This window comes from Mesoplodon densirostris, chromosome 8 (assembly GCF_025265405.1).
Source record: "Mesoplodon densirostris isolate mMesDen1 chromosome 8, mMesDen1 primary haplotype, whole genome shotgun sequence".
Lineage (NCBI taxonomy): Eukaryota > Metazoa > Chordata > Mammalia > Artiodactyla > Ziphiidae > Mesoplodon > Mesoplodon densirostris.
The window spans coordinates 30,918,408-30,932,896 of record NC_082668.1 but is presented as its reverse complement, the minus strand read 5'-3'; the positions used below and the strand labels follow the sequence as shown (position 1 = coordinate 30,932,896).

General features: G+C 39.9%; 1 protein-coding gene across 1 annotated transcript; it reads right to left on the bottom strand.

Moving 5' to 3' along the window:
* Positions 1-13,873: 13,873 nt before the first annotated feature.
* LOC132495477 (DBIRD complex subunit ZNF326-like) lies at positions 13,874-14,210 on the bottom strand. Its single transcript, XM_060107367.1, has one exon. It carries the CDS (start codon positions 14,186-14,188, stop codon positions 13,976-13,978), a length of 213 nt encoding a protein of 70 aa, XP_059963350.1. The 5' UTR covers positions 14,189-14,210; the 3' UTR covers positions 13,874-13,975.
* Positions 14,211-14,489: the final 279 nt, after the last annotated feature.

The following is a 14,489-nucleotide window of genomic DNA, read 5'->3' as shown; positions in this document are numbered from 1 at the left end:
TTTGTTGAAAAGCATGTGTGTATGTGTGTGTGTGTGTGTGTGTGTGTGTGTGTGTGTGTGTGTGTGTGTGTGTGTGAGGGTGGGGGGAGTTATTTGAGGTCATTGCTCAATATTTTCCACTAACTATCAAATATAAACTGTATACCACACCCCAGTGTGTGCTCAAGATGTTTGGCACCCGCAGAATATTTTGCTACCCTTTGGAAAAACGATCTCTGCTTGTAAGGTGTTGGGGCACAGTAGTATTTTATAAAGATTCCCTGTTTATTCACCCAAGAGAAACAAGGGAGTTTTAAATGGAAATTGAAGGTTGAGTGTAATATTGATGGTTCCTGGGGTTGGGAGGTGGTAGAAAGGAAATTGTTGGATTGCACCTTTCCACCCCAAGGCCTGGCATAGCCTAACGTGGAATAAGAGAAGCATCTTGCCTATCTGTAGCTCCCATGTCATTTATTGCTTAATGCCATACTTTAAGACAAATGACAATATTCTTTGGCTTATTAGGATAAATGTAAGTGTTTTGGTTTGGCTGGAAAAGACACAACAAAAAAAGGGAGTGTTTTGGTAATGAAGGCCTTTGAAGGTCATACGTAAGCATTTGGATTTTATTCCATTGTCAGCTGGGAGCAAATAAAAATGTAGCAGGGAGTGGCATCGCTGAATTTTTGTTTTTGTAAAGATCATCTGGTAGCAGTTTGGGAGATATTGCCGCAATTGAAGTCAAAGATGGAAGGGCCATAGGCAGTGAGAGTTAGAATGGAGATGAGGGAGACTTATTTGAAAGACATTCATTTAGGAGATTAATAGAAGCTTTCAGGAAGCTTAGCTAAGCTAGGATAACCTTCACAATAACTTTTTTTATTGAGTTGTCATTGAAAACCAACCCTGGATAGAAAAACTATAGCTAATTTCAGGCACACAAATGTTTTATTCCATTTTAAAGGCAATGGGGTGGGGGAAGAGAAAATGTTTTCTTTATGAAAAAAATACAGTTGAATCAAGTGCACGTGAAATGATACCTATTTTCACTCTGCTGGGATCAAGGTCTTTTCATAAAAGGCACTTGCAGGCTGATTTGCATGTCCTATCCTCAGGCTTCACTAGGACAGTTTAAGAGGACACAGCACATATTTGAAAGGTTAACGCCTACTTACATAACAGTTGATTTTAATGCTCCACCCAGAAGTTTGTGTCCCGATTTGCACAATCTGTATGGCTCTGTTGATTGTGGGGAGGAAAACAGAGTGAATGATTAACCTTGGGTCAGGGAGGAACTTTCAGGCTTAATTTCTTTGCAAGACTTTAAGATAATGAACACATGGGTAAAATTTAAATATCAGGCCATAAAGTGGTCTATCGCCTCTGGAATCAGAATGCCTGCCTTCAAATCCCAGTCTATTTCTTCCTGGCTGTGGAATCTTAGACAAATCACCTACTACCTTGAAGCCTCAGTTCCCTCATTTGTAAAATGAGAGTAGTAATAGTTCTAACTCATAGGGTTGCTAATGATGATCACAAAAGGAAATCCTCAGAAAGTGGCTAGGTCAGTGCCCGGCACAGAAAGCATGCTCAATAAGTATAGCTATTGATTACTACCAGTTTAAGACTAAAAGCAGTACACAATGGAGGGGGGTAGAGGGAAAGTAGAAAGATAACGGGATTTCTCTGTATAACTTCAGGAGAAAAATGAGAAGATTTAAGTACAGATTTTAAAACTTGTTTTGTGTGTTTTATATTTTGAAAAACATTGATCTGTATTGAGATCACACCTTGTTAGATGCCTGCCTTCTGAAGGCAGTTGGGGGACCCCTATGTCGAGCCCCCAAAGGCCACTATTATCCCCATATCTGACCAAGAGAGGTGAGAAAATAGATACTGTAAAGCATTATATTTCTCTTACTTTTTAAAAAAGCTATTTTCAGCTTTTGTTAAAGGTCTAGGTCTTTTCCTCACTTTTCTCCAAATTTTTTCTAGAGTCTGGGAAAGAATCACCACCATTAGCAATGTAATGTTTCAAAGCCTTGGTCAGAGCAGAAATCCCTAAATTTCCTTAAAAAGTGATTTCTATGTATGCAAATAATTTTTTAGCAAGAAGAAGTAGGCACTTAATTTGGAAACCTTGATGCCATAGGACTTCTGTAACTCTATTTTTGTAGGGCATATGACTAGATAGCTACTGGAGATCTGAATTGTTCAATTTATGTCGTGAATAACTTTCATCCACATAAGCAGTCAAAACTAGAGCTTTAATCCTTTTTAGGGTCTTCTGGGCAATGTTATGTCTACTGAAGAACTGATCTTGGAAGCAGCAGCCACAACAGAATACCTACCAGATTATTAAACTGCTCAAAAATAGATACCATCTATGGTTTAGACAATAAAAAAGGTTGTACATGACTATGTTGGTCTGCGTCTAAAATTGTTAACCATGACCTGAAATCTCTGCAGACAAAGATATGCTTCAGAAAACTCAGGGACACCGAGTGGAAGTTTGTGCTGCTACCGAAATGTACCTCTGTTTTCTCTTTCATCATTACTTGGCACTAAAAATGTTTTGGCCTTAATCACATATTGTCAATAACATTGATAGAAATCTAGGAAGAATACCCAGTTTAGGATAGAAACTGAATTAGCAGCTATTATATGTTTATTTCAATTTGTATCAAGATATTTCCTTTTTTTAAAAAAAAAGAAGGAACAACACTCAAGTAATTTGCAAAATGTATTGAAGTTGCAGACACTTCACAAAACTATTCATCATCCAGAGAGATAGTTAGTGAACTTGGTAAAGCCGGTGGAAGGGAAACTTGTTTTGGTAGCAACGGTAATGTTTTTTCAAGACAGAAGCAAAAAAGTGGGGGGAGGTGGGAGGGGCAACAATTCTAGAACTTCCTCCCATTCATACAAGATTATGCCTGAAAATATTTCTGCCTTTTTTTCACTTAGAAGGAGATATAGGAGGGAGTATAGGATCAAATGTAGTAGTGGAAGATAAAGCACCAGTTGAAAGATTTGCCCATTGACAGTAAACAAACAGTTGAGTTCCAGAATCATTATTGCGATGGTTTAGAGACATCATGCATGAACATTTTTAATTATTTGACAGTAGTGAAAGTCAAGCTAGCAGGCTCAGCATTCGACTTTATCACGGTCAATCTATATTAGGTGTAGTTTGTTGAGGTCTGCAAAAACAGATGTTGAGGAGACCACTGGAAAAAGAAGCAGTGCAGAAGAAAGGACTCCAGAGACTGAATTATATCTGTTGGAATGGTTGAAGGAATCAGTGAGAAAGGAAGACTAAAGGAGTCTGAGATTGCAGCGCTGTTTATAGTAGCCAAGATATGGAAGCAACTTAAATGTCCATTGACACATGAATGGATAAAAAAAAGATGTGGTACATATATGCAATGGAATACTACTCAGCCATTAAAAAGAATGAAATAATGCCATTTGCAGCAACATGGATGGACCTGGAGATTATCGTACTAAGTGAAGTACATCAGACAGAGAAAGACAAATATCATATGATATCACTTATATGCTGAATCTTTAAAAAAACGATAAAATGAACTTATTTACAAAACAGAAACAGACTCACAGACTTAGAGGATGAAATTATGGTTATGGGGGGGAAGGGTGGGGGAGGAGGGATAGATTGGGAGTTTGGGATTGACATGTACACGCTGCTATATTTAAAATGGATAACCAGCAAGGACCTACTGTATAGCACAGGGAATACTGCTCAATATTCTGCAATAACCTAAATGGGAAAAGAATTTGAAAAAGAATAGATACATGTATATGTACAATTGAATCACTTTACTGTACACCTGAAACACAACATTGTTAATCAACTATGTTCCAATATAAAATAAAATAAAAATAAATAAATAAACTAATTAGAAAATAAAGGAGTCTGAGAGCTGTTTTCAGATACTTGAAGATGAGGAAAAAGTAAGACATTTATGCTGTCTTAAGGTCATAAATAGTAAGACATTTATGTTGATTCCAAAGTTGGAGCTAGGGCAAAAAATTAGTTGGCATAATAGCTAGGAAAAGTTTGGCTTAGTGGATGGGATTTCCCTGATGGTCCAGTGGTAAAGAATCCGCCTTCCAATGCAGGGGACGCAGGTTCGATCCCTGGTCAGGGAACTAAGGTCCCATGTGCCGCGGGGCAACTAAGCCCACGCGCCACAACTACTGAGCTCACGCGCCTCAATGAGAAAGCCTGCGTGCCACAAACTACAGAACCCACGCACTCTAGAGCCCGTGCACCACAACTACAGAGCCCATGCACCCTGGAGCCTGTGCACCACAACTAGAGAGAGAAAACCCGCATGCCGCATCTAGAGAGAAGCCTGCGTGCCACAAAAGAGCCTGCGCTGAAGCGAAAGATCCCACATGCCTCAACGAAGATCCCAAGTGCTACAACTAAGACCCGATGCAGCCAAAAAAAATAGAAAAGAAATAAATAAAATAAATATTAAAAAAAAGTTTGGCTTAGTGGAACCAAGAACTTATAGATGTTCAAAACCTACCAACTGGAATTCCCTGGATGTCCAGTGGTTAGGGCTCCATGCTTCCACTGCAGGGGGCCTGGGTTTGATCTCTGATCAGGGAACTAAGATCCCACATGCCGTGAGATGAGGCCAAAAAAAAAAAAAGAGAAAACCAACCAACCAACAAACCAAACAGAGATATTTATACATTGCACTTGAATGGCTGCTGGTGGGGACACTGTAGAAGGCATTGACACCTGCACTCAGGGGGTCTTTAACATCGTCCATTAAGGACAAGAGTCTATGATAATAGACATTACTTTTGAGCCCTTATTCTCTATTTACTGCTTAGGAAACTGAAGGTGAGGAAATTTAAGGTAATTGCAAAAACCATTCAGTTGGCAAGTTGGCATGGTTAGATTCTTATTGAAATGCGTAAGTGCCCAAGTTCTTACCCTCTGGGCACCCAAGGTACAACAATCCTTTCTCAAGAGTGTTTAAGGAAGTAGTTTCTGAGAATGACACAATTTAGAGAATAATTCTTTCCTTTTCTAGAACTGTACTTGTGGCTGAATAAAAAAGCAAAACAAAAATAAACCACTCTTCCCTGCAAATGAGGAAGACTACATAGGAGGAAGCTCAGAATGATATAAGATAAAGAAAGCCTCTTTGTTTTTTAATTAGACCCTTTCTCACCACTCCTCACCCCGCCCCCCCAAGGCCCAGTGGACCCAGCTTGTGAGAACGGTTTTTATCTTTGAGCTTCTGTTGTGGCTACACAGTAGTGCTGTGCCAGAGGCCCATACTTACCCAGAATCGATTCTATTCCAGGGCCTGGTTCTAACTCTGCTGTTAAAGTTACTGCAAATGTGGAAAAGTGAAGAACCAAATTACCAGACCAGGAACCAAATTACCAGACCATGGCTAGACTCCTATCCAGCCATGGCAGCTGGATTCTGAGGACATCAGGCAAACGCATATTCTTTACTGCTCCATAGCAGGTTAAGTCTCAAGTCCCCTCGTGGTCTCTCGCGGTGACCTGGGCCATATGTGGACTGCATTTGCCCAACAGCCTCTTCTTTCTGCTGGGACCCCACTGTGATTTCTTCTTGTCCTACAAAGGGCAAGGGTACTTTCAAATGGTGCATATCCACGTCTTGGCTTAACACTTCAGGCATAGGACATAGGTGAGAGATAAGAAAATCAGAAAGAGGAAGAAAAATTTAACCCAGTTTCTAGCTCTTTTTTTTTTTAAATTAATTTATTCTTTGTTTTTTTTATCTGTGGCTGCATTGGGTCTTCATTGCTGCGCACGGGCTTTCTCTAGTTGCAGCCGGTGGGGGCTACTCTTCGTTGTGGTGCACGGGCTTCTCATTGCAGTGGCTTCTCTTGCTGCAGAGCACGGGCTCTAGGCGCGCAGGCTTCAGTAGTTGTGGCACGTGGGCTTCAGTAGTTGTGGCTCGCAGGCTCTAGAGCACAGGCTCAGTAGTTGCGGCGCATGGACTTAGTGGCTCCGCAGTATGTGGGATCTTCCTGGACCAGAGCTTGAACCCGTGTCCCTGCACTGGCAGGCGGATTCTTAACCACTGCGCCACCAGGGAAGCCCCCCAGTTTCTAGTTCTGATCAAAGCCCTCCAACCAAACCCCACTGTGAGGCTCTGAGGACTCCATTTTTCCTCACCTAGCAGAGCCCTCAACGGGACCCAGGTTCTTCATGGGAGCAGTGCCCCCTATAGGTTAGCATGACCCATCGTCACATCTCAAGATTTTCCTCTTACCTTAGATATGTTTCTTATTAAAACAAACGAGCTATTTTATCTCAATACACTACTGTGGATACTTGTGACCCATCTCTGAACATCTGGACATCTTACTCTGTCTATTCCAGGATTCCTTCACAATTATCCATGTTGTCCCAGTTCCAGAATAGTTTCTTGTTGGTTTTCCCCATTGGTCCACCCACAAATTCAGATTGCATGACATAGGGCCAAGATTAGGGTGAGGCAAGTGAGGTTGGGTCATTCAAGTACAGAGCCAGATCCTGACTTCACTTAAAATTTTGATATTTTGTTCAGCATGGATCTTTTTTTTGGTACGCGGGCCTCTCACTGTTGTGGCCACTCCCGTTGCGGAGCACAGGCTCCGGACGCGCAGGCTCAGAGGCCATGGCTCACGGGCCCAGCTGCTCCGTGGCATGTGGGATCTTCCCGGACTGGGGCACGAACCCATGTCCTCTGCATCGGCAGGCGGACTCTCAACCACTGCGCCACCAGGGAAGCCCCAGCATGGATCTTTTACATTCATTTTGTTTGCTGAGATTTTTGGTGCCTGTTAAATTTTGCCTTAATTACCTCACTCTAGTTCCAGCCCTGCCATGACATCTGAGCCCACTGACGTCCACGGTACTAGGTAGCCTATCATGTTGAAAGAGTATTGGAACTCAGGAGAGATGGTTCTAAATTTTTGTTCTACATGCCATTAGCTGCATGACTTTGGATGAGTCACTTTCCCACTTAGGATCCCAGGGGCCAAATCTGAAAAATACAGGTGACATTCAGTTTAAACTTGTTTGAGAAGGTCAGAGATGGCAGGACAATGTATTCTAGCTCTTTTACTGTCTATGTCTCCAAGTAGCACCAAATCCAGTGCTTTGCACAGAATGGGTATTCAAAAGATGTCTTCTAGGGACTCCTCTAGCGGTCCAGTGATTAGGGCTCCGTGCTTGCACTGCAGGGAGCTACAGTTGAATGGTTTTAAGTGTACTGGTTGTTTGCCCTCGTGATCACGTGGCTGCCTGGGAGCTGTGTCTGCTGCGGCTCCCCAGCATCAGGAAAGAGTGTATCGCTATATCATATACTGCATATTGCTAGCTGGGAAAAGGTCAAAATCCAAAATTCCAAGCACAGTTTCTACTGAATGTGCTTTGCTTTTGCACAATCATAAAGTCAAAAAATAAGTTGAATCATCATAAGTTGGGGACGGTCTGTACTTTCGATAATTCAAAAGCCAAGTATTTCTCCAAGTACTCAAGCCTAAGAAAGCAGTCAGAAAATATCCTGGCACCTATACAAGTAACACAATATATCGTCACTAAAACATAATGCAAGCCGTTTATTTCCTGACAAGGAACTTGGAAGAAACTGAGTAGCAAATCACTTGATACAATAAAATTTTTTTAAAAATTCTACTTTTAGAACACTTTTCCCTATCTTTTCTGTCCATCACAGATTTTCTCTAATAAGACAATGTCAGACAAACCACTTCAAGCCTAAAGTCTGATTCCCTGAAACTATGTTTAATAACTCACATGACTAGTTATTAAAAGAAAAATCTTGGCAATTCTAAGCTCAACTTTAAAGCCACCTAAGAATAGTCATGTTAATAGTAACCATAGATATCTTGAGTCAAAAACACTTTAGTTTTGCTTGCATTCAAGATAAAGTATTGAAGGTTCTGGAAAGAGATATTCAGAATGATCATTCTATTACTTCTAAAAAAGTGTAATTCCACCATACCGACCTGGAAAATTGACTGAAAGGCAGTGTCCAGAATGTTCTTTAGAATTTCCCTGTCTTTTACTTCGGAACTAGCTTGTTAAGCAACACCTGCGTTGAACTTTATGCCAGTGACAGTGCAAAGCAAATCATCTTCTCAAACAGGTTTTCCCAGCTGTAATGTGCTTAGGCAGCAGTTACAGGCCCTGAATTATTACCCTAAAATGGATTTGGTAAGCCTACATTAAAGAGATAGATAATATGAACTAATGGTTTATTCAGTGCCTTTTCAACAACCATGAGAAGGGAGTCGATGTGATGTACCCAGAAGGTATCCCAATCAACCACTTTCACCTGCATTTCCACGGGATGGGCACCGTTCACCCAGGTACTGAGATTGGTGCCCTTTGGTGACCTCTTCTGACCTTTGGGCATGCTAAATTTCTACTCAGCACAAGCTTTCTCCTTGACCATGAGCTCAAGTAAGTCAAGAAAGGGATGTGGCCGCCTAAAATAAAAAGAGGGGGAGTGAATTTGCCCTTGGCTGTTTTAATAGAATTGGGGGAGTATTTGTCCAACTCTGCTTGAGCTGGTCAGAATACATCCGGGGGTACTGTGTTCTTTCCTTGGAGTTAAATTTATGAAGAACAAGGATAAAGTGGAGCATGTCCAGAAGAGAGGGAACAGGTTGAAGAGAAAGCTTAAAATGACATCATGGGAGGAGTGTTGAATGAACTGGTGGAAGCTATTTATCCTGGAAAAGAAAGAGCAGGATAACTTTTTTCATGCAGAGAAGGGAATTGTTTTATCTGGCCAGAGAGTAAAGCTAAGAATATGAGGGAAAGAGAAATTTTAGCTCAATATAAAGCAAAACTTTCTAGAGATTATAGTGGTTAAAAATTGGCATTTATTCATTTAATACATATTTCCTGAGCATCTCCTATGTGTTCTAGGCCCCAGTGAAACAGAAGTGAATAGCAATGAACTGAAGCCATGGAGCTTTCAGCCTAGCACAAAGCTTTGTCAGATGATGGCACATTTCTCATACTTAGAGATGTTTAATGAGACAACCATAAATTGAAGGTTTGCTGGCATTGAGTATGACTGGACTTAATGTCTAAAGTTCTGCCAACCCTGAAACTCTATGTTTTGGTTACTCTAATGTTACACTTGATGCAGTTTGATGGCTCTCCTGGCCATGGGTCATGATGTACGGTTCTGATTCTGTGGCTTAGCCATGGTCTTCCATCAGTCAATGCATATATGCAGTGCTGCCTCTGCTAAGTGTAGTTTCATTTCATTTCATTTCATTTCATTTCATTTCATGTTCTGCTAAGAGGGATGGGGTGGCATGGAGAGAAAACACTATAAAAGTTCTTTCGTATGTGATGTACAGTGAAGGGAAACAATTTTCTTATGTCCCATATTCACCCCCAAAGATCTGGTTGTCATTTCTATTACTTTTATTCTTTTTCAACTTGCCATTATTGCTTGGGGAATGGGAGCTCTTCCTTTACAGACCAGTTTCAATTCTTTAATCTCTTTGAAGGAGGATGGAGTCAGGTGGCTAAAAACCACAGAATCATAGTCCTTAAAGTAAGATGAGATAGTAGAGATAATCTACTCTAATCTAATCTAATCTAATCTTCATTTTATACACAAGAAAACAGAAATTTAACAGAACACTTTAAAAGACCTGAATAGAAAGACAGAAGCACCAGTAACCACTAGAATTTTAGGCAGAATATCGACTTTGGGCAAAGAAAGTTTTATGAAGAATCAAATAGAGGGACTTCCCTGGTGGTCCAGTGGTTAAGACTCTGCCCTCCCAGTGGAGGGGGCATGGGTTCAATCCCTGGCTGGTGAACTAAGATCCCACATATCGCATGGCACGGCCAAAAAAGAATCAAATAGAAATTACAAAGTTAATCTTGAAATTTAATTTAATGGATGCATAAAATTGTAGCTTAGACCCAGCTGAAGGGAGAATGTAAACTAGAAGACATATCTGAAGAAGTTATCCAAAATGTAACACAGAGAGACAATGATATGAAAGATATGAAAGGAAGGCTAAAAAATGAGGAGCAAAGAGTAAGAAGATCTAACATATATCAACTCAGAGTTTCAGAAGGGGATAAAGCCTTGTGTTAACCAGGTGGTTAAAAGTGGATGCACAGGGACTTCCCTGGTGGGCCAGTGGGTAAGACTCCATGCTCCCCACAGAGGGGCCCTGGGTTCAATCCCCAGTCAGGGAACTAGATCCCACATGCCTGCCACAACGGAGAGTCTGCATCCGCAAGGAAGATCTCATGTGCTGCAACTAAGGCATGGTGCAACCTAAATAAATAAAAAAGAAAGAAAGTAAAAGCCAAGGATCCTTAAAAAAATAAAAAAAATAATAAAATAAAGACAAAAGAAAAAGTGTATCCACAATCAGAATCTAGTTTATATTCAGCTGTTCTGATCATTTAATAAAAAGGATTATAAAATAATGTCCATAATAGTCCTAATCAGGACAGAGGATGACTGATTTGGGTACCACTCAATCTGGTGGTTCTCAGAGGTACCAGATATTCTCTGGAGAGGAGAGGGTCCCCCATTGTCTTGATAACATCCACAAACCCTTACATCTGTGGTTTAGGAGGAAGGGTTCCTGTGGTCTTCATCTAACTATAGAACAACTCTTTAAGAGAATGCAATTGGAAGACAAAAATCATCCTAAAAGGAAATGAGAACGATGATTTGTAAAATTATGAAATGCCTGTAAATTTCTCATATTGGTCATGTTTTTGCTATCTAATTATTCTCCTCTAGTGAGTAATAGTAAAGTCCTTAAGACAAATATAAATTTTTGCGGAGCAAAGAATATGGAAGTTGGAGAGATTTGTGACAAGAGAAGTAGGTAGAGTCAGCTACTGAGAGAGAGGGAAGTGCTGACTTTCTGGGGCCCCTCAAAGATAAGAAGAGAAAACCGGCAGCTGGTTCAAGCCTGGCTCTGAGGTTGAACAGTAGAAAAAGACAAGCAGGATTCCCCAACAATGCATCACTTCAGTCAACATAATAACTTTTTCCTCCTTACTATAGTCAGATAAGAAATGACAGTGTAGGTAGAAACTTCCTAAGGACAACAATAATATCTCAAAAGCTAGGTGGAGTTGTGTTTCTGGCAATATGGTATTACAGATATTCTTTTAAATCTTTTCACTACAAAATCTCTAAAAGCCACTGTACTAAATGTAAAAATCATCTTTTTAAATGTATGGCTGAGCTGGCAAGAAAGTAAGGGAAATCGTTAGTGGCCTGAACTGAAATGGGAACAGGAATCTAGAGAGACATCAAAGTTTTTGGCTGTCTTATCGCCCATGTGATCTTTCCTTTGTTCTTACATCCATGCAAAGCTCAGAAGGAATAAGGTAGGAACTGGAAATTTCCTTAAATGCCTAGAACCAATAAGTAACCCAGTTTTTGGTGGGAGGCTCTGTGTGCATATTGGGGGTTCATTTTCAACTCTGCCTTAGCTTCCACTTTCCTTGCATGGAATCTCAAGGTCATCCAGAGGTGAGAGCTTAGGGCCTTTTCAGGTCTTTCTTGTCAAGGCACAGAGCCCTGGGCATGAGCACAACCCTATACATGCATGTGGCCTTCTTGATTCAGAAGCTTCCCAAAGCCCCTCTGTATGTCTCATTCTGTTTTTAATTTTTTGTTAGTCTAGTGTTTTCCCCCAACTGGTATCCATCACCTCAGGCAGCTGCAAAGTTAAGTAATTGCCTGTAATTGTTTTCGACAAATGTTTATGGGGAAAAAGTTGTTCACACTTAATGAGCTCTGAGTTAAGTCAAATAGACGGTCTTGCAAGTGGGATTTTCCAGGGAACAAACAGGTCATATAATAAGTCTCTGGGGATGAAGCTTTGAAGGAGCTCCAGCCCCTTTCTGTTCCTTCCAGTGGCTGTCGGGCTGCTGGTCTTCACCATGAATGCAGGCTGTTGGTTTTCAAGAATATCACAAAGCAAGAGAGTCCGAGATGGGACTAGGGCAAGTTAAAAATGCCACAAAGCTCATTTATTTTACTGAGATTGAACAGTTTTTCCCCTCCTTCTCCTCCTCCTTCTTCTTCTTAAACACTCCCCAGATTGTTGCAAGCCTTTGGGAAATTTTCAGAGTTCTGAAACATTTGATTCTGACCATTTGCCAGTTTCTTGTTGCTTCTGTGGAAGAGAGAATTTTCTGAGGTCCTTACTCCACTATTTTTGCTGATGTCAGCTGGATAGGGAGTTTGAATTGGCATACTCTGTGTGTCTGGAAACCACTTGGCCCAAATAGCATGGTGTTCTTTTAAAAATTAGGCTTATGAAACCTAGGAGGAATGTAGACTACTTAATAGTTAAATTCCTATGGAAAAATGTATATTTTCCCACCATTTCCTTCTCCTTCCTAAGCTTGATTTAGCCCTAGAGACTATAAAAGTGAATGAATAAATAAATGAATTAATCAGTTAAATTCGTGACTCACCAAAGGGCCCAGTACAGGGACTTTAAACATAACGGACATTCAAGGAAAAGTGCTGAGCCAAAATGGATTGGCTCAAAATAGGCAAAATTGACCTGTTCTCTATTATATCTTATCCTATTCATAACATTAAATATTTGGTTTTATATTTATCCCACATAAAATTGTAAACTTTTTATATTGAAGATTTCCCATTTCCTTTAGTTTTTATGGGATATATCTTAGTTCGGGTAAAAAATAAGTCCTATAATATAGTTTTTTTTTTTAATCTTACAACATAGTTTTATAAAGGCCCACAATTACATGAGATAAATGATAACATCTACATAGTTTACGCACATTACATTCACAATGTAATAGGGCAGGGAGAGATATGGTAAAACATTTAAATGTATTACATTACTTCAATTATTTACAGATCACTAAATAGAAGGTACTATTTACTTCTGAATCCTAGTAACCATATAAAAATTATTCCTCTTTTCAACTACATTTTTGAAAACATCTATCACGTAAGCAAAATTGTTGTATCTATTCTCTTGATTTTTCTCTACTATAAACCATAATGGCACACTTGAAGCAGAAAAAAGAAAAGTAAGCATCATTTGGTCCATCCTTAAGGAATCCAGATCCTTCAATTTATGAAGAAGGACAATACTTTCAAATGTTTCCTAACTAGTTTTACTTATATCTAGTAGGAATCTTTGTACCTCAAAAAGTAGACCCCCTTGACCTGAAATGTGGTCAACCCTAAAGCCTGTAGGAGTTCAACTAGGTTTAAGCTTTACATAGCATTGACAGTGAAACATAAGTACAATCTAAATTCTACTGCATTAAAATAAGCAAAGGTATCATACTCATGGCTTTAATATAATGTTCCTAGTCTAGAGCACAAGTGTTTCTGGTATAAGCAGTACCTGCCAATAAATAATCTAGACATGATTTAAAGAACACTTTTATTATTACAATATGCTCTTGTAACTTACTTTAAAATTAAAATTAAAAGAATAACTATTTTAAATGTTTCTTAGAAATTGATTTTGCTAGACTGGTTCAGTTAAACCCATTCTAGTCAAAGACTGCTTTGCTGCTTTATAGAGTACCCCACAGTAGTAAAGATTTTTGGAAATTCATAACAAAAAGCTTCACAAATAATATTTCCAATAACATTTTTATATCATTTGTTCAGGACATTCTGATTGATAAGCACTTAAAAGTAAAAGAAGAAAAAAAATGCTCACTGCTAAAGACAGAAAATCTTACTCTATTATAATGAAACGATAAAGGTTTTCCTGAGATTTTCCTAATGTCTGCCAGTGATGCTGAGATAATTTTTAGAACCATTAATACCTTTCAACATTTAAGGTGATTCTAAATAGCAAAGTTCAAGTAGCGTCACATGCCTAAGGAATAGGAAATTAGAATATCCAGAATCTTACAGTCATCTAATTATTTGGCCAAGTGATGAAGCAATTTACCTGCTACCCCCACCACCACCACTGTGACTGTCCATGCCATATGACTGGTTTAGGTAGGAGTCCATGGATCTTTGACCCCCACAGGATCCATGGCCATAGTTACAATCCATCCCTCCATAAGATCCGGGGCCATAATCACGATCCATTCCATTAAAGGTCTGATAAGTATTTCTGCAAGCAGAGTGTGTGTAATCGTCCTCTAAGTCCATGGCGGAGGCTCGGGGCCCACAGCCTCGGCGGCGCTGGGCTGAGCTGTGGCGGGAGGCGAGTGCCGGTGACCCGCGGTTACACACAGCCAGTCAACGCGACCAAGAGCCTATAATATAGTTTTAACAGTAAATTCTTTCCATTAAAAAAAAGAAGAATGGAGAAGGAGGGAGGAGACAGGAAGATATTCTTGTCAGTTGTCAAGATGGTGGCCACTGACAAATTTTGCAAGTATTTTGACAAACACCTAGCAGAAATAGGCTTATGTTCCATCAGAAAACTCATAACTAACTCAATTGAAGG

Excerpts from the sequence above, each read along its gene's own strand:
- LOC132495477 (XM_060107367.1), bottom strand. The coding sequence starts at position 14,188 with ATGGACTTAGAGGACGATTACACACACTCTGCTTGCAGAAATACTTAT.